Source organism: Oncorhynchus keta, chromosome 15, assembly GCF_023373465.1.
Source record: "Oncorhynchus keta strain PuntledgeMale-10-30-2019 chromosome 15, Oket_V2, whole genome shotgun sequence".
Lineage (NCBI taxonomy): Eukaryota > Metazoa > Chordata > Actinopteri > Salmoniformes > Salmonidae > Oncorhynchus > Oncorhynchus keta.
In genome coordinates this window covers 36440732-36461951 of record NC_068435.1, presented here as the reverse complement: position 1 = coordinate 36461951, position 21220 = coordinate 36440732, and the positions used below count along the sequence as shown (strand labels likewise).

At 41.9% G+C, this 21220-nt stretch overlaps 1 protein-coding gene across 2 annotated transcripts in view; it reads left to right on the top strand.

Moving 5' to 3' along the window:
• The window catches only part of LOC118395236 (solute carrier family 26 member 6-like), a 35053-nt gene extending 15347 nt beyond the window's left edge, over nucleotides 1-19706 (top strand). The window contains exons 7-19 of one of the 2 annotated variants that reach the window (XM_052463952.1): nucleotides 2901-3048; nucleotides 3425-3538; nucleotides 3648-3725; nucleotides 3806-3901; nucleotides 4291-4397; nucleotides 4926-4995; nucleotides 5553-5645; nucleotides 8904-9011; nucleotides 10103-10234; nucleotides 15231-15353; nucleotides 15756-15810; nucleotides 17462-17610; nucleotides 17733-19706. In XM_052463952.1, coding sequence (XP_052319912.1) covers nucleotides 2901-3048; nucleotides 3425-3538; nucleotides 3648-3725; nucleotides 3806-3901; nucleotides 4291-4397; nucleotides 4926-4995; nucleotides 5553-5645; nucleotides 8904-9011; nucleotides 10103-10234; nucleotides 15231-15353; nucleotides 15756-15810; nucleotides 17462-17610; nucleotides 17733-17759 — 1300 coding nt within the window. In that variant the 3' untranslated portion in view covers nucleotides 17760-19706. Of the gene's footprint in view, nucleotides 1-2900; nucleotides 3049-3424; nucleotides 3539-3647; nucleotides 3726-3805; nucleotides 3902-4290; nucleotides 4398-4925; nucleotides 4996-5552; nucleotides 5646-8903; nucleotides 9012-10102; nucleotides 10235-15146; nucleotides 15354-15755; nucleotides 15811-17461; nucleotides 17611-17732 lie in introns of both variants that reach the window. The other variant, XM_052463951.1, reaches the window with a different exon arrangement.
• Nucleotides 19707-21220: the final 1514 nt, after the last annotated feature.

Genomic DNA, 21220 nt, shown 5'->3' with positions numbered 1-21220 from the left:
TCTGTAAAACTTTGAGTGTTTTTGGTGACAAGCCGAAGTCTTCAGCCTCCTGACGTTGAAGAGCAGCTGCTGCACCTTCTTCACCATGCTGTCTGTGTGGTTGGACCATTTCAGTCCACAATCATCTCCGTTGTTTTGTTGACGTTGAGTGTGGGGTTATTTTCCTGACACCCTCACCTCCTCCCTGTAGGTCGTCTCGTCGTTGTTGGTAATCAAGCCTACCACTGTAGTGTCGTCTGCAAACTTGATGATTGAGTTGGAGGCGTGCATGGCCACGCAGTTGTGGGTGAAGAGCGAATACAGGAGAGGGCTCAGAACGCACCCTTGTGTAGCCCCTATCATAGGGGACAGGGATGACAACTTGCTGTGAGTCCAGATGAACACCTTACTTTCTCTCAGTCCTATGCAAAACATACCAATTTCTGGCTGACTGAGCTGGTGCGTGGAGGTGGCACCGGATAGACCGGACCGTGAAGGCGCACTGGAGCTCTTGAGCACCAAGCCTGCCCAACCTTACCTGGTTGAATGCTCCCCGTAGCCAGGCCAGTGAGGCGAGGTGGAATAGCCCGCACTGGGCTGTGCTGGCGAACCGGGGACACCATGCGTAAGGCTGGTGCCATGTACACCGGCCCGAGGAGACGCACTGGAGACCAGATGCGCTGAGCCGGCTTCATGGCACCTGGCTCGATGCCCGCTCTAGCCCGGCCGATACGAGGCGCTGCAATGTACCGCACCGGGCTATGCACACGCACCGGTCACGGCATAACACGGTGCCTGCCCGGTCCCTCTCACTCTCCGGTAAGCACGGGGAGTTGGCGCTGGTCTCCTACCTGACTTCACCACACTCCCCGCGTGCCACCCCCAATACATTTTTGGGGCTGCCTCTTGGGCTTCCAGCCACGCCGCCACACTGCCTCCTCATACCACCGCCTCTCGGCCTTCTCTGCCTCCAGCTCAGCCTTAGGGCGGCGATATTCTCCAGTCTGTGCCCAGGGTCCCTTGCCGTCAAGAATGTCCTCCCATGTCCAGGATTCTTGTGATTCCGGCCGCTGCTGCTGCTGCCCGTTACCACACTGCTTGGTCCTTTCTTGGTGGGTGGTTCTGTAACGCTTGTCATCTGGGGAAGGAGAGGAGGACCAATGCGCAGCGTGGTAAGTGTTCATATTTTAATGAACACTGAATACAAAACAATAAACAGTCCTGTAAGGTGCAACACAACACTAAACAGAAAATAACCACCCACAAAACACAATGGAAAACAGGCTACCTAAATATGGTTCTCAATCAGGGACAACCATTGACAGCTGCCTCTGATTGAGAACCATACCAGGCCAAACACAGAAATAGAAAATCATAGACAAACTAACATAGACAACCCACCCAACTCACACCCTGACCATACTAAAACCAAATACAAAACAAAGGAACTAAGGTCAGAATGTGACACTGCTCACCTGGATAAACCTACCTTCCTTCACCAACATGAGATTTGACAGGATACTTACAGATTCCCTCATTAATACAGCAGTTCTGTTGATCCACAAATACATGTTACCATAACCAATCATAACATTCTCAATTCAGCCATCTCTACTGATCCGTTGTTGGATACAAGTACCCAAGCAGAGTGGTAAGAGCTGCTTGATTGTCTGGGCTGAACATCGGCCTTCAAAAATACCAATCCTTTTCCCTCCTCTCGGCCCACCTTACCACTGTGGAGGTCATTTTTCGTAGTGAAACCATCCACTCCCAAGAAGAGCACGAAGTAATGAAAAATGTCCCCATACGGAACTTCAGGCCATTTTATCATGTCATCCGCCCAAATATTAATCATGGACGGATGGGGTACGGTGATACCATCCGACCTCTGAAGAGCCATTTGTGTGTGTTCCCAAATGTGAGCCATGTTTTTGTTTATTTGTTAAGATGTGTTAATTATTCTTGTTTTTTAATTATTCGCTGGCTACCACTCTGAGGTAATTCACTAGCGTCGACAGAAGTTTTGAAAGGAAAACACAAACACAATCGCGTTTGAATGGAACTGGGTCGAGTGGGCCGGGCCACATAAGGTGAAGAGATAAAAATGTCAAAGTCAGATAAGGAAACACAGATACAGTGAGCAGAGAGAAGTGTGTTGACAGTGAAACAATTATCAACAGCCAGTAAATGTCAACCTGTTTCATCAAGAGGCAGTTTTGGACATGTCAGGGTGGGGTGGCAGGGTAACCTAGTGGTTAGAGCATTGGACTAGTAACCAAAAGGTTGCAAGTTCAAATCTCCAAGCTGACAAGGTACAAATCTGTCATTCTGCCCCTGAACAGGCAGTTAACACACTGTTTCTAGGCCATCATTGAAAAAAATAATTTGTTCTTCACTGACTTGCCAAGTTAAATTAAGGTAAAAAAAAGTGTTTTAGCTGAATCTGCATGGTCTTCAGATTGCAGAACTGCCAAAGACAAAAGTTATAGTAAGAAGTGGCAACTGCTACTATCAGCTGTTGAATGGAGGATACAGTATTCATAGGCTTGATCATTGTCACTGGTGTAAATTGATAATTTCATTCTTTCAAGTATCAAATCATTTTCTTCATAACATGGCTTTACCTTAGGTAGCCTACAGGTCCTTTATCACTTTGTTTATCATAACTTATCCTGTGCATTGATACACAGTTAAACACCAATGTCATTATTTGTTTGTGTACATGTTTCAACACGTGTTACCAGCAGCAAGAGTCAAGGGGATGTGTTGGGGAAGGAGGAGGGGTCTGGACGAGGCAGTAATCAATGAGATACATTTTTACAGTGTCTTTGAACCACATAATTCTCCTCTATCCCTTCCTCCGCCTGTCCACTTTAATCTCTCCTGTCTTCTCCCCATCTCCCTTTCCTCTTTATCCTTAGACTAAAGCCTCCCAGTTCACCTGACGTTAGTCTGTGGGGTTCTATAGTTGGTGACGCATTCGCAGTTGGCATAGTGGGATATGCCGTTAACATCTCCTTGGGCAAAATCTTTGGCCAAAAACACGGCTACACTGTGGACAGCAACCAGGTGGGACATGCACACACAAACACACACACACACACACACAGGCATGCAGGCAGACCAACAGAGGCATGTGCTTGGGGCTGCTTTGCTCTGAAGTAGTGAGACAGGAAGGGAACACACAGTGTCTGTACCAGCTTACAGTTCTCTGATCCTGAATGTTTAATGGCCGACACGCTCTTTTCTGTCATGTATGAAGGAGAAGTACACCAGCAGCTATGAAAAAAATACTGAAAATATCACTGAATAAGCACCAGGACTTATGTACTGGGGGTGGCCACAAGTAAATAAACCCCAATTTAATTGAGCCTCTCCATTCTTGTAATCTCCCCACTCTCTTTCAAACTATTTTTCTCTCTTGGTCTTCTTTCTCTCTTTCTAGGAGATGGTGGCTGTTGGTCTCTGTAACATAGTGGGAGGATTCTTTCAATGCCACGTTGTTGCTGCTTCTCCGCCCCGTACCCTCCTCCAGGATAGCACTGGGGGCAAGACACAGGTAACACACAAAGACCTACACTCATGCATGCACATACACGTATCTCCACTTGCTAATATTTACCTACACGTGCACACTAACTGATGTGTGTGTTTGTACATTTTGTCAGGTTGTGGGGATGATTTCTTCAGTACTTGTGCTGATCTTCATTCTGCAACTGGGGACACTGTTTGAGGAGCTACCCAAGGTATCTATGTCTCCATCACCTCCACGCCATCCAAACACAGACAACACCACTGATCTGATGAGTGTTTGTGTGTCCCCTAGGCTGTCCTGGCCTGTATAGTGCTTGTGAACCTGAGAGGCCTTTTTATGCAGTTTAAAGACATTCCTGAACTCTGGAAGAGCAATAAGTTTGACCTGGTGAGTAGTTTTATTTATTTGTTTATTTTACCATGCAAGTCAGATAACATCAAAATCTTATTTACAATGACTGCTTACCCTGGCCAAACCCCAACGACCCTGGGCCAATTGTGTGCCGCCCTATGGACTTCCAATCCCAGCCGGATGTGATTCAGTCTGAATTCCTTCCCGGGACTGTAGTGACGCCTTTTGCACTGAAATGCATTGCCTTAGACCGCCGCGCCACTCGGGAGTCCGAGTGGTGAATAACACATCTATACACTTCATATTTATATCCTAAAACATGCATCCTAACTTGAGATTAACGTATATGACTCAAATGGGGTTTGGGAAACCCTGATTCCTGGGTTTTCCACATACTGATTACCTGTGTCTCTGCTGTCCCCTAGCTGGTGTGGTTGGTAACTCTGGTGTGTACTATATTGCTGAACCTGGACCTCGGCCTAGCTGCATCCATCGGCTTCTCTATGCTCAGTGTCATCTTCAGAACACAACTGTGAGTCTGAGTGTATTTTATTTGTATTTATTATGGATCCCCAAGGCAGCAGCTACTCTTCCTGGGGTCCAGCAAAAATTAACACATTTAATACCATTTTAAAAAGTGTTTGTGTGTTTTATAAGAGAGAATTACCATCTAAAATAGTGGTATTCAAACTTTTTCAGCGGGGAACCCATTTTTTCCGCAATAATTTATCACAACCCCACCCCAAATATGATACAACCTTAAAATCGGTACATTTACATTTTTCCATCAACAAATAATCTACATTACGTTTGAACTTCTTACCGAAATGAAAGGAAACCAGTAAATACATAACCTCTATGTATTATTTTTCTCAGAAACGTTTGTATATTGTCCCATACAAAAATCTGTACTCGTATTATTATTTTTGGGGCAATCCCACTGGTCGCGACTCGGACTTTGAATACCATTGTTCTAAAGTGAAAGTATTGTGTTTCTCTTCTTCTTAAAGAAGATAACATCTGTCCTCTCTCTCGCGTGCGTGCGTGCTCTCTCTCCCAGGCCGAGGTACTCTATCCTGGGGCATGTTCCTGGGACTGAGCTCTACCTGGATACAGAAACATATGAGGAGGTGAGACGAAGCTGTTTACACGTTTTGTTGTATCGCTTTATTGCAATTTTCATGTGGTACATTTTCACAACTTTTAGTCCAAAACAGATCATCAAAAAGGTAGTTGTTTCAAAACTTTAAGTACATTTAACTGACCAACTACAACAAAATCATACAGTCCTTTTTTTCACCAAACTTAAATCAGTGTTTCATCTAGAAATACATGTTTCACATTGCAACACATGTTCATATAAAGTATTTGCCTTTTACAATGCAGAGTTCACACTGCTTTACTAAAACTGCGTTGGCGAATACAGTACTGTAATAGAGTCATGCAACGATTTCAGTGGTTATGTGGTGAACAAACACAATTAATGCAAGACTGTCCATGTTACAATTGTTACCAGTTGACTTTTGTACTAAGAGTTTTGGAAATTCATCACATACTTATGAAAATAAGACCAAAGCAATATAACAAAACTGTAATATGTAATTAGGGGGGTGTCAGTGGGTTGTAAAACAGTTTTTACATGACCATCTATTGAACTCCCTTGTTTGTGTGTTGGTTTGTCCCACAGGCTAAAGAGATACCAGGTATCACCATCTTCCGTTCCTCCACCACAATGTACTATACCAACGCTCAGCTATACCTGGACGCACTGCAGGAGAAGGTAGTGTGATTCTTTTATGACCGGTATACGCCCACACCTTTTAAAATACTTAAAACAATTCTTAAGGAAAATGATTTCACTCATATTGTAAATAATTATAGGTCATATCTAATTGAAATCTGTAAACACTGGGCAGTTGCTTTAAATACACACATCAGTAGTCATATGATTAGTACAATTGGTCAATTGTAAACTTGCTTGACTACAAGGGCAATATTGGTCACACCTTTCTTTAAACATTTATTATTACTCGTAGCCTATGCTATTTAATAAACTGTAGTTTCAATCAACAATGGAACCCTTCAACTGAAAAACCATATCTCAGTTTTGGAACATTTTGGTGATATGGAGAAGTTGTGTTCTCGATCAATCGATCAAAATGCTTACTTACAAGCCCTTAACCAACAGTGAGTTCATGAAGAGTTAATAAAATATTTACCAAATAAACTAAAGTAAAAAATAATAAAAAGTAACACAATAACGAAGTTATATACAAGTGGTACCAGTACCAAGTCAGTGTGCGGGGGTACAGGTTAGAGGTCATTTGTACATGTAGGTAGGGGTGAAGAGACTATACAGTGAGTAGCAGCAGTGTACAAAACAAATGGAGGGGGGGAGTCAATGTAATAGTCCGGTGGCCATTTGATTAATTGTTCAGCAGTCTTATGGCTTGGGGTAGAAGCTTTTAATGTCCCGTTGGTAGGATAATCATAAATGTAGGTCATCAATTCCATTTTTCAATGATTGCATGTCAGCAATTAGAATTAATGGCAGTGGGAGTTTACTCGCTCGCCTACAGATTCTCAAAAGTCAGCCCGATCTGCGTCCTCTTTTCCTCCGTCTTTTCTTCATGCAAATGACGGGGATCTGAGCCTGTTCCCGGGAGAGCAATATATCTTTCTCATCGGACTCGTCAAAGGAAAAAGATTCTTCCAGTCCGTATTGAGTAATCCCAGTTCTGATGTCCAGAAGTAGTTTTTGGTCATAAGAGACGGTAGCAGCACATCGATATGAATCAGACTTTAAGCGAGTACCCTAGTGCTTGACGAGTAATCAAAAGTTTGCTGGTTCGAATCCCCGATCAAACTTGGTAAAAAAAAAATCTGACGATGTGCTCATGAGCACGGCCTGGAACCCTAATTGATCCTGTAAGTCACTCTGGATAAGAATGACAGCTAAATGCAACTTAAGACAAAGGAGATGATTGTGGACTACAGGAAAAAGAGGACCGAGCACACATCAATTTTCATCGACGGTCTGCAGTGGAGCAGGTTGACAACTTCAATTTCCTTGGTGTCCACATCACCAACAAATGGTCCAAGCACACCATGACAGCTGTGAAGCAGGCATGACAAATCCTATGCTCCCTCAGGAGACTGAAAAGATTTGGCATGGGTCCTCAGATCCTCACAAGGATCTACAGCTGCACCATCAAGAGCATCCTGACAGGTTGCATCACTGCCTGGTATGGTAACTGCTCAGCCTCCGACCTCAAAGGATGACAGACGGTAGGGCTAATGGCCCAGCCCATTCCATCACTGAGGCCAATTATCTTGCAATCCTAGACCTCTATACCAGGCGGTGTCAGAGTAAGGCCCTAAAAATTGTGAAAGACTCCAGCCACCACAGTCATAGACTGTTCTCCCTGCGACCACACAGAAAGCGCTACCGGAGTGCCAAGTCTAGGTCCAAGAGGCTTCTAAACAAATCAAATCAAATTTATTTATATAGCCCTTCGTACATCAGCTGATATCTCAAAGTGCTGTACAGAAACCCAGCCTAAAACCCCAAACAGCAAGCAATGCAGGTGTAGAAGCACGGTGGCTAGGAAAAACTCCCTAGAAAGGCCAAAACCTAGGAAGAAACCTAGAGAGGAACCAGGCTATGTGGGGTGGCCAGTCCTCTTCTGGCTGTGCCGGGTGGAGATTATAACAGAACATGGCCAAGATGTTCAAATGTTCATAAATGACCAGCATGGTCGAATAATAACAAGGCAGAACAGTTGAAACTGGATCAGCAGCACAGTCAGGTGGACTGGGGACAGCAAGGAGTCATTATGTCAGGTCGTCCTGGGGCACGGTCCTTGGGCTCAGGTCCTCCGAGAGAGAGAAATAAAGAGAGAATTAGAGAGAGCATATGTGGGGTGGCCAGTCCTCTTCTGGCTGTGCCAGGTGGAGATTATAACAGAACATGGCCAAGATGTTCAAATGTTCATAAATGACCAGCATGGTCAAATAATAGTAAGGCAGAACAGTTGAAACTGGAGCAGCAGCATGGCCAGGTGTACTGGGGACAGCAAGGAGTCATCATGTCAGGTAGTCCTGGGGCATGGTCCTAGGGCTCAGGTCAGTTGAAACTGGAGCAGCAGCATGGCCAGGTGGACTGGGGACAGCAAGGAGTCATCATGTCAGTTGAGAACTCTGAACATTCCAGTAATAATAAGATACAAAACCAGTACTCATCTGAAACATAATAGGGTTCTTTGGTTGAAGGGTTCTACTAGGAATATTCAGAGTTGATGACAACGCAACGACTATGAATTATCTTGAGACAACGGCATGCCATATTAGGCTGGCTTCACTTGCTTGTGGGAAGTTGTCAGTCTGACGTGGATGTGTTCAAGTGCTTTAGAACTCTGAACAATTCTTCAACCAATAAGATTTTAGATAGCTTGCTAACATTGCTAATAATGAAGTTAGCTAGCTTGCTTAACATTGACAATATGGTCAGACTAGCTTCATTATTCATATTGATAAGGAATTTGTCGTCATCTTTTGGTTGAAAGAGTAAAAGGTCAGTGGTGGGAAATCGGGTAACAACATTTTCTCAGTTTCCCACTTGTCATTCTGACTTGGATTCGGGGTCATTCAATTGAAATTTCCAACTGGGAACGAGCAGATTCTGATAACTCCAATAGGACGGGGAACACGGCCTTAGGCCATTAAACACGTTGATTGGCCAGTGAGTGGCCATGCCCTCGTCACACCTACAATGTATTTATTAAAACAGTCGTTTTGTGCCACTTCCACCTATTGCGCTCATCATTTCCACTGTGAAAATAGCACACATTTTTCTGACACACCCCTGCGGTTGAAAATGTGTTATTAGGAATTGTGGTTGGGTGCGGGTGAACAAACAGCCGACCCACGTGTGACTAGTGTTTGTGTGTCATTCTCTCAATAGCCCTCTTTCTCAGAATTGCTTTCTGTCTCCTTCACTCTCTTTATCTCAAGCCCTCCATTTCATTTTCTTACACAGAGTGGAATTGACATTGGAATGCTGCTGATGAAAAAGAAGAAAAGAGACACTGAAGAAAAGAGAAAAGACGAGATAGAAAAAAACAAAGCCAAAAAAGAGGCAAAAAAGGTATAATACACGTCCAACACACATATCAGCTGATGTATGAAGGGATATATACATACATTTATCTTATTTAACACCACCGTTGAAAAGTTTGGGATCACTTGCTTCTACACCTGTATTGTTTGCTGTTTGGGGTTTTAGGCTGGGTTTCTGTACAGCACTTTGACATATCAGCTGATGTATGAAGGGCTATATAAATACATTTGATTTGACTTAGAAATGTCCTTGTTTTTGAAAGAAGAGGACAAGTGTCTAGTTTGAGAAACAGACACCTCACAAGTCCTCAACTGGCAGCTTCATTAAATAGTACACGCAAAACACAGGTCTCAACGTCAACAGTGAAGAGGCGGCTCCGGGATTCTGACAATGGGACCAACCTGATATGGTTGTTTATATAGACAGTGTTTTGATATCTAGGCAGAGTTGCACAGAAAAATCCATATCTCAGACAGGTCAATAAAAATAAAAGATTAAGATGGGCAAAAGAACAGACACTGGACAGAGGAACTCTGCCTAGAAGGTCAGCATCCCGGAGTCGCCTCTTCACTGTTGACGTTGAGACTGGTGTTTTGCGGGTACTATTTAATGAAGTTAGTTTCTAGGCTGTTTCTCGCATGGAATAGACTGACGAGTGTCAGAAGATAAGTCTGTTTCTGGCCATTTTGAGCCTGTAATCAAACTCACAAATGCTTATGCTCCAGATACTCAACTAGTCTAAAGGCCAGTTTTATTGCTTCTTTAATCAGGACAAACAGTTTTCAGCTGTGCTAACATAATTATAAAAGGGGTTTCTAATAATCAATTAGCCTTTTAAAATGATAAACTTGGATTAGCTAACACAACGTGCCATTGGAACACAGGAGTGATGGTTGCTGATAAATGTAGATATTCCCAAAAAATCTGTCGTTTACAACATTAACAATGCCTACACTGTATTTTTGATCAATTTGATGTTGTTTTTATGGTCCAAAAATGTGCTTTTCTTTCAAAAACAAGGACATTTCTAAGTGACCCCAAACTTTTGAACGGTAGTGTAGGACTAAGAACCACACACACAAAAGTGGTTAGTGACCTTATTTCTCTTCCCTTCCCAGAATGGTGTGAATGGACGCCTACCCAACAATACAGTCCATCCAGATGACAAGAGGGATGAAGAGAAAGGTTCCCCAGACCTGAAATTGAACCAGACAGCCATTGCCCTAGTTGACCGACCCATCAACGGACAGGTGTGTAGTGTGATGTACTAGAGTATAGTGAGGCATTTAAGCAAAACAATTGTGTAGATGTATGTACCCTGAAAAGATTCAGATATGGAGCCACCCCAGATTTTGCCCCTGGGGCGTGGCAGCCATTTTTCAAAATGGCAGCATATGGCAACAATATTTTAAACAGATTGTTTTGAGATAAACACACCAAATCTGGCACAGAGGTATATTTATGTATCCTGAAAATATTTACATGTGGAGCCACAACACATTTGGCACCTGGGGTCCATGGTGGCCATCTTACAAAATGGCCACTGTCGGTAATAAAATGTTACAATTCTGAGGGCCTTTTTGAGATACACGCACCACATTTGACACAGAGGTAGATTAATGTGTCCTGGAAAGATTTTGAGATTGAGACATCATGTATAAAAAAACAGAGCTAGATTTATGAACCCTGAAAAGACTTAGATATGGATCCACCACATAGTTGGCCCTTGGGGTCGTGGCATGTTACACAATAGCCGCTGTTGGTAATACAATGTTACAGTAATGAAGGGCTTTTTTTAGATAAACTTACAGAAGGTGGCATGCAGGTGGGGCAACCCAGCTATATTGTGTGCAAGTAAAGAGAGCTCTACATTATTATTATGAGATTAATTCTATGGAGGCTGTGCTGTGTCTGTGTTTTGATGTTTCATCTTTGTTTCTAAACTTTTCCCTTGGGAATTTATAAATGTATAAAAACAGATGGGAAAGAAATAGTGTGGGGGAAGAGTTAAATTATTGACAGACTGGCTGTGCAGTCTCACTGTTCTACTGGTCACTCTTGTGGCGATGGATGGGATTGTCGGCCCGGGTGGCTTGGACTGGTGGCAAGTGTCTTGGACCCTCCTATTCCTGACCAGTGTCATATGGTTGGACCCATTCTGGTATGTGTGGGGGGCGGACATGTGTCTAGGCGGGTGGGCATGGGAACACATGTACGCACGCATAAACATGGATCGAGTATGCTCGAGGGTAATGCCTGCCATTGGTTGATATACAGCATTGGTTGATGTGCAGAATACAGTTGAATACAGGGATTTAGGTCAGGTCCAAGGCCAGGAGTTTATTTTGCTTAGAAGCCACTAGTAAATTAGCTGGGTAATGTCAGGGCTTTTGATGCTGTACTCGTCTCTTTCTATTCGGTGTATGGCTTCACTGACCCAGTAAGTATTTTTTTAATGATGATTTTAGAGGTCCCTGAGGGTACATGAAATGCTGTCTCAAATCAACAGTTACAGAAAAATCCAAGTCAGACTAAACTCTGTTATAGACTTTAATTTATTCCAATTGCAGTCCATTATAATCTGCTGGAATTAGAAAATCTGGTTGAAATTAAAATATTATGCTTGACAGGCACATATCTGACTGAAACACAACCTGAGATAATAGTTCACAGCAATTGTGAACTATTCCACCACAATGGCTGGGATATTTTCCAAAGTAGCTTTAGTCGCCATTTGTTAAATGCTCATGCGGTAGGACGTGAACCCCGGTCTCAACCATTAAACCAAAATATGATTCTGTGTTTGGCTGTATTCATCTCAGAAAATGTATTTATTCTACAATTTGGCCTACTGTAATATACTGTGTTACTGTTACAGTTTTTGGTTTTCAGGTGATCCAGGGCAAGAAGTATAGACCAAAAATATATCAATCAATCAAAGTAGTATAGGCAATACCTTTTTGTAGATTAAAGGTTTGTAAAGTAGTGGTACAGTCTGCAACCTTTTAGTAAAATGTATGTCACGATCCAGGGTCCAAATCTATGATGGGACTATATCTACACTGGGGCAAAAAAGTATTTAGTCAGCCACCAATTGTGCAAGTTCTCCCCCTTAAAAAGATGAGAGATGCCTGTAATTCATCATAGGTACACTTCAACCATGACAGACAAAATGATTAAAAAAAATTCCAGAAAATCACATTGTAGGAGTTTTAATGAATTTATTTGCAAATTATGTTGGAAAATAAGTATTTGGTCACCTACAAACAAGCAAGATTTCTGGCTCTCACAGACCTGTAACTTCTTCTTTAAGAGGCTCCTCTGTCCTCCACTCATTACCTGAATTAATGGCACCTGTTTGAACTTGTTATCAGTATAAAAGACACTTGTCCACAACCTCAAACAGTCACACTCCAAACTCCACTATGGCCAAGACCAAAGAGCTGTCAAAGGACACCAGAAACAAAATTGTACACATCACCAGGCTGGGAAGACTGTATCTGCAAAAGGTAACCAGCTTGGTTTGAAGAAATCAACTGTCAGAGCAATTATTAGGAAATGGAAGACCTACAAGACCACTTATCATCTCCCTCGATCTGGGGCTCCACGCAAGATCTCACCCCGTGGGGTCAAAATGATCACAAGAACAGTGAGCAAAAATCCCAGAACCACACGGGGGAACCTAGTGAATGACCTGCAGAGAGCTGGGACCAAAGTAACAAAGCCTACCATCAGTAACACGCTACGCCACCAGGGACTCAAATCCTGCAGTGCCAGACGTGTCCCCCTGCTTAAGCCAGTACATGACCAGGCCCGTCTGAAGTTTACTAGACAGCATTTGGATGATCCAGAAGAAGGTCATATGGTCAGATCAAACCAAAATATAACTTTTTGTTAAAAACTCAACTCATCGTGTTTGGAGGACAAAGAATGCTGAGTTGCATCCAAATAACACCATACCTACTGTGAAGCATGGGGCCGGAAACATCATGCTTTGGGGCTGTTTTTCTGCAAAGGTACCAGGACGACTGAAACATGTAAAGGAAAGAATGAATGGGGCCATGTATCGTGATATTTTGATTGAAAACCTCCTTCCATCAGCAAGGGCATTGAAGATGAAACGTGGCTGGGTCTTTCAGCATGACAATGATCCCAAACACACCGCCCGGGCAACGAAGGAGTGGCTCCGTAAGAAGCATTTCAAGGTCCTGGAGTGTCCTAGCCAGTCTCCAGATCTCAACCCCATAGAAAATCTTTGGAAGGAGTTGAAAGTCCGTGTTGCTCAGATACAGCCCCAAAGCCTCACTGCTCTAGAGGAGATCTGCATGGAGGAATGGGCCAAAATACCAGCAACAGTGTGTGAAAACCTTGTGAAGACTTACAGAAAACATTTGAACTCTGTCATTGCCAACAAAGGGTATATAACAAAGTATTGAGATAAACTTTTGTTATTGAGCAAATACTTATTTTTCACCATAATTTGCAAATAAATACTACAATGTGATTTTCTGGATTTTTTCCCCCTCATTTTGTCTGGCATAGTGTTATTACAGGCCTCTCATCTTTTTAAATGGGAGAACTTGCAAAATTGGTGGCTGACTAAATACTTTCTTGCCACACTGTAAATATTTTCAGGGTACATGCATCTTCCTCTGTGCCAAATTTGGTGTGTTTATCACTGACAGTGGCCTTTGTGTAAGATGGTCCCCACGGCCGATCATTCAGAGTATCTCTACCACTCTTGTTGTCTCTAGAGTTGAAAACGGCAGGTCTGGGTCAAGGGAGCACGTCCGGTGAACAGGCCAGGGCTCCATAGCCGCAGGCAGAACAGTTGAAACTGGAACAGCAGCACGACCAGGTGGACTAGTGACAGCAAGGAGTCATCAGGCCAGGTAGTCCTGAGGCATGGTCCTCGGGCTCAGGTCATCAGAAAGAAAGAAAGGATAGAGAATTAGAGAGGGCATAGTTAAATTCAAACAGGACAAGACAGGAGAAATACTACAGATATAACAGACTGACCCTTGCGCCCCTGGGGGTCCCCACAAACTTTTGCAGCATAAATACAGGAGGGGTCGGGAGACACTGTGGCCCCGTCTGACGATACCCCCGGACAGGGCCAAACAAACAGGATATAACCCCACCCACTTTGCCAATGCACAGCCCCTACACCACTGGAGGGATATCTTCAACCACCAACGTACTATCCTGAGACAAGACCGAGTATAGCCCAACCTGGACAGGAAAATCACGTCAGTGACTCAACTCACTCAAGTGACGCAACCCTCCTAGGGATGACATGGAAGAGCATCAGTATGCCAGTGACTCAGCCCCTGTAATAGGGTTTGAGACAGAGAATCCCAGTGGAGAGAGGGGAACCGGCCAAGCAGAGACAGCAAGGGTGGTTTTTACTCTAGTGCCTTTCCGTTCACCTTCACACTCCTGGGACAAACTATACTCAATCATAAGACCTACTGAAGAAATGAGTCTTAAATAAAGACCAAAAGGTCGAGACCGAGTCTGCTTCTCTCACATGGATACGCAGACCCTTCCTCAAAAATTGAGCTCTATAGGAGAAAGCCCTGCCTCCAGCTGTTTGCTTAGAAATTCTAGGGACAGTAAGGAGGCCTGCGTCTTGTGACCATAGCGTAGGTTTAGGTATGTACAGCAGGATCAAATCATAAGGATAGGTCGGAGCAAGCCCAGGTATTGCTCTTAGGTTAGCAGTAAAATCTTGGAATTAGCCCTAACAGGAAGCCAGTGTAGAGAGGCTAGCACTGGGGTAATATGATAAACATATTTTGGGTTCTAGTCTAGATTATTGCAGGCGTCTTAGCACTAACTGAAGTTTATTTAGTGCTTTATCCGGGTATCCGGAAAGTAGAGCATTGCAGTAGTCTAACCTTGAAGTGACAAAAGCATGGATTAATTTTCCTGCATCATTTTTGGGCAGAAAGTTTCAGATTTTTGCAATGTCACGTAGTCTAAATCTGTGGTGGCTCCATATCTAAATATTTTCATGATAGATATGTGTGTGTTTCTCAAAATAGACCTTCTGAATTGTAAAATAGTGTTATCGTATACAGCTAGCCCATAATGCTTTTGAAATGTGTATTTTATCAGAGCAGAGTAAAGATTGAAACTCTGTCTCTCTGTCAATCTAAGGTGAACTGGGGTTTTGAGCAGCAAGGTAACGGGTTCGACCAGGACTCTAAAACTGATATTCATGGCTATGATCACATGACCCAGATGTCCAGTACCGGAAGAGAAGGAGAGATGGGGAGGAGCTCCGTCAACAACACACACACCATCATCCTGGACCTATCCACAGCCAACTTTGCTGACACGGCCACTGTGAAGACGCTGAAAAACGTATGAGTGTGTGTGGTTTTGAAAAATGGTGATGAAGGAGTGGGGTTTGAGCACAAAGGGGATAGAGAGGAGACAAGGAAAGAGAGAAAGAGGTTTGGTTCACAGATGTTTTCAGAAATGTATTATTGTTAGTTTCTTTGTATCCAGTCTTCTTATGTAACATTGTTTGCAGTCGCTCTCCTTTGTGGCCTTGTGCTCAAAACAACCAAAAGGTATTGTTTTCTGTGAGTTGGCAGGCCTAAATTATATTTTATGTACCCTATGTACCTAAGAGGCACAGATAGAAAGAGGTGGAAATGAAGAGGGATGGAAGAGAAAAACAAGATCAATCCAAACTGGTGTAACAAAAACAGTCCCTGAGAGAAACATGGACTTCTTATTTGACTTTCTCTTTTTTTGCAGATATTCCTAAACTACAGAAAGATTGACATTGACATTTATTTAACTGGATGCCAAGGTGAGTATGTGTCAGTGGAGGACCATCCTCTTCATTGAAATTCTGAAAACAAACAAGTCAAACATATATGTAACATAAACTATACTAAATATATTCACATCCCCAAATAATTTATTAAACAACACAGTTTAGCAATGAAGGTCTACAGTATATTCAACAGCACTCTGTAACGTAGCACCGTAGTTTCCATCCTCCTCTGGGTACATTGACTTCAATACAAAACCTAGGAGGCATGTGGTTCTCACCCCTTTCCATAGACTCACACAGTAATTATAATAACTTCCGGAGGACATCCTCCAACCTATCAGAGTTCTTGCAGTATGAACTGACATGTTGTCCAGAGAATGAACATAGTACTGAAAGCGTAAGCTACAGCTAGCTAGCAGTGCATAAAATGTTGTGAGTAGTTGACTCAGAGCGAGAAATAAAATAGTTGTACAGTTTTTGAACAAATTAATTATCAAGTGAAGGAGAAACAAGAAATAGAGAGAGATTTAGATTTTTTAAATTCTTTACTTTTATTTTCTTAGCGAGCTAGTTTAGCCTACTCACACAAACGGCTCAATCTCAAACAGAGAGGGATGCTATGTTAGCTAGCTGGCTATCCAACACTGAAACTCTTCCAAGTCAAGGTAAGCTTCTGGTTTTATAAATGTATTCCTACCAGGGCCCACTGGTGTAACTGCTCAACTGCACACTATACTGCATAATTGTAGTGGGTTTACTAACGCGTTAGATCTAGTAGCTATGTTGATTATGACGTTAATATGGTGACAACAATGTAGGCTGTGTGTAGAGGTTAGCGGTTATTATATTAAGGTTTCGCTTGGAAAAGTTTTTTCGCCTGGTCAAAGACAGCTGATATGTTGTTACTGAAGTCCACAAGCGAAGGGGAAAGGTGAGGAGGAAAGTGCATAGATGCTAGAAGAAATTATAGTTGGCTGATATGAAAGTTAAATGTGTTTGCTTTTGATCAGGGGTTGTATTCATTCCACCAATTCTGTTGAAAATGTTTTATTTAACGCTAGCAAACGGAGTGAAACAGGGATAAACATCTATTTTATTTTACCAGCTAAGTTGACTGAGAACACATTCTCATTTACAGCCATGACCTGGGGAATAGTTAGAGACAAGAGGGGGGATGAATGAGACAATTGTAAACATGCCTGAATTTGTCCAAGAAAAACTATAATTTGCAACAGTTGGACTAATAATTACACTCTAAATCAGCTAGATGCTGACAAGAGTGTGCAAGCCAGTATTGAATGTGTCAATATCTGTCACCTTGATTACTAAAATGTATCTTAACCTGTGTACCTACATGGTAAACGTTAATTCATATGCTAGGTTGTAGCAACCTCATGATGGATATTGGAAACATTTGAGTATCATGTAGTAGCCTAAACCTATCGTTGTTACGTTGAGCTGGTTGAATGGAAAAGGAATGACAGTCATCCAATATGCTGTAATAGAAACACTGTAAGGCCATGCTCATAAAAAAGTATCATCATCCCTCATCTTAAAATGGCACCGACCGCCACTGGTATGTGTGGTAATTCAGGCTCCAGCGCTCTGGCCGTAGCCTGTGTTGTCTGTGTGTGTGTTTGGGGTTCACATGTGTATTGTCTAACCTGGTTTGTCTCTCCTCCAGTCTGTGTGGTGGAGCAGTTATCGAGTGCAGGCTTCTTCTCTGAGTCCATCCCTAAAAGCTGTCTGTTCACTACGATCCATGATGCGGTGCTACACAGCCTCCGACTGCATGGGGCCTCAGACGTACCCATCATCTACGAGTATGCTCTGGTGAGTGGAGCAGACTTTGAGCTACTTTCTTGTTATTATTTCTTAGGCTACCTAGAAATGCATTAGTTCATATAGTCACAGAATCATATCTTGTGTTCTGACCCTATCTCCTCTTCTGTTAGGACTTGACCTGCACTACCAAGATGTAACCAACAGGGGTCACTTTGTTCCTCTTCCACTCCACCTTCATCTGCCTGGCTTCCCATTGGTTCCCCTCACCTCTTTCCTCTCTGTGAAAGAGAATGCACCACCGTGTGTGTTTTGCCGGTTGGACCAAGGCAGTTCCCCCTTCATGCTATGTTAAATAACTGAACACAAAATACCTCCCCGAAATAAAACTATAAAACTCCCCAATATATTTGTCAGCCACCAAAGATGTGTCGTCGAGTCAGCAGTTCACTTCACCTCCCCACCCCCCTCCCTCTCCCTATTTAATCCATTCCTCCTAGGCCCAGACAGTAGTATGTCCTGTACCTCAAGGGCCTTCTCCCATATATACATACATACATACATACATACATACATACATACATACATACATACATACATACATACATACATACATACACACACACACACACACACACACACACACACACACACACACACACACACACACACACACACACACACACACACACACACACACACACACACACACACACACACACACACACACACACACACACACACACACACACACACACACACACACACACACACACATACATACATACATGTATGCATACATACATGCATGCATGCATGCATGCATACATACATACATACATACATATGTATATACACACACAAATATATATATACAAACACACACATACATAAATATACATACACACACATAAATATATATACACATACATACACACAGTACCAGTCAAAAGTTTGGACACACTCATTCAAGGCTTTTTCTTAATTTTTTACTATTTTCTACATTGTAGAATAATAGTTAAGACATAAAAACTATGGAATCATGTAGTAACCAAAAACGTGTTAAATCAAAATATGTTTAACATTTGAATTTCTTCAAAGTAGCCACCCTTTGCCTTCATGGCACACTCGTGGCATTCTCTCAACCAGCTTCATGAGGTAGGCACCGAGAATGCATTTCAATTAACAGTTGTGCCTTGTTAATTTGTGTAATTTATTTCATTCTTCATACATTTGAGCCAATCAGTTGTGTTTTAAAAAATAAATTAAAACCCATGAATGAGTAAGTGTCCAAACTTTAGACTGGTACTGTATATATATAAATATAACACCCTTGCCTTTCATGAACAAACACTCACACTTGCCTTTTTTTCTCTTTTTGCACTGACTTTGCTGATAGCTACTTTGAGGAAAAATGTACTTACTCTCACTGAGATGTGGTTGTCCCATCTAGCTATCTTAAGATGAATGCACTAACGGTCAGTTGCTCTGTATAACATTCTCTGCTAAATTACTATAATAAAATTGGCTCTAGAGAACTCCTCTGTCTCTCATAAGCTAGGGTTATACGGTTTCAATACCAAGGGGAAACATACAATGGGTAATTTCTTAGGCCTCATTGCTGATGTTGAAAATTATGTAAATCATGGTAGTTCAATATCCACTGAATGAGTATGAATAGCAGCTATTCACTCTGTTATCCAAAGGTGTTTCTATCATATCACTGACAACTTTAGCATTTTAGATAATTAGCAACAACACAGCATCCTTCTCCTAATCCAGCTAACGTTAGCCACAACAAATTGGAATTTGTAACATATCATACAGTCCAGGTTGGCATCACGTAGCCTTGAGCCACATCTATACATTGTGTATTTCAGGGTCAAATGGAGTATAGTTTTTCCCTAGTTTGAACACTGTTATAGAGCTAATCTCTTTGTATCTTTCTGTATTTTCCTAAAGAGGATGTGAATAATTCATGTTAATGTGCATTTTGAACATTTTACTAAATTGTTCATTTCCTGATCTTAGTTAATCTACTTTGAATACGATTTGTAATTTTCTAGCATTGATCGAACACACACTCCAATATCTTAAAGTAAAAATTCTTGTTTGAGTACATGGATAAATAAACGTCAGTAAAATGAGCAGATCTGTTGTGTAATTTATTGTGTTTATCTGTTTCATATTCAGCACTTGTATGATTGAATACACTTCTGAAGCATAGCTGCACTCTTTATTTTCTCCTAAATAATATCCTACACATTTCATCATTAGTTACCCCATTGCAGACTAGGTGAAACGTATTGTGTCCTTGAGCAAGGCACTTTGCCCAAATTGCTCCTGCAGTTGCTCTGGATATGAGTGTCTGCTAAATTACTAAAATGTACATGTAAATGTTTTAGCCTGGTCCCAGATCATATCTCCTGACTAATCATGACATATAGTTGGTTCAAGACCATACCGATCTAAGACCAGGCTATGTGTGACTCTCTGATAGTAACCGTCAGTGATTGAGTTTTGAGTGTATCTGCAAATCCATATATTTGTTTCACTTCTTACGGTATAGGGGGCAGCATTTTCAATTTGGATAAATAGCGTGCCAAATTTCAACTTCCTGCAACTCATGCCAATAATATAAGATATACATAGTATTAGTATATTTGGATAGAAAACACTCTGATGTTTCTAAAACTGTTTGAATCATGTCTGTGAGTAGATTTTATGTAGCAGGCAAAACCCTGAGGACTAACCGTTCATTTTTTTTATGTCTCTGTCTGTTCACTTATTTCTCATTGGCAAACAATATTTCTTAGGAACTTGTTTTCAGTTCCTACCACTTCCAGTGGATGTCACCAGTCTTTGGAATTTGGTTGAGGTTGTTCATTTGTGCAATGAAGAAGTAGGGCCATCCTGGAACAGGGTAACGCTGTTGAGAGTTGACCAAGACTTGAAAAGTAGTGTTAGTTTCCTCTCGTGCTCTATTGAAAACAGATAGACCCCGTCTTCAATTTGATCGATTATTAACATTTAAAAATACCTAAAGTTGTATTACAAAAGTAGTTTGAAATATTTTAGCATAATTTATAGGCAACTTTTGAAATATTTTGGAGTGATGTTGCGCCAAATAAATTGACATTTTCGATATATATGGACGGAATGAATCGAACAAAAGGACCAATTGTGATGTTTATGGGACATATTGAAGTGCCAACAAAAGAAGCTCGTCAAAGGTAAGATATGTTTTATACTTTATTTCTGCTTTTTGTGTAGCGCCTACTGGGGTGGCATATGCTACGCTCTTTGTTTACTGTAGTGCTATCATCAGATAATATCTTCTTATGCTTTCCCCGAAAAGCCTTTTTTAAAATCTGACATGTTGACTGGATTCACAACGAGTGCAGCTTTAATTGTGTATCTTACATGTGTGATTTAATGAAAGTTTGATCTTGCTCTGCATTTTCCCTGTTTTTTGCCCAAGTGGGACGCATCCGTCCCCTATACCATAAGAAGTTTTAAACACACGCCACTAATAAATGGAATAAATGGAACCCTGGAAAAGTGATGAACCATGATCACACCGCGTATGACTGGTCTATCTCCTCCGTTGATAATATAGCTATGAAGTAGACTTCTTCATATCTACCACCACTACAATAGT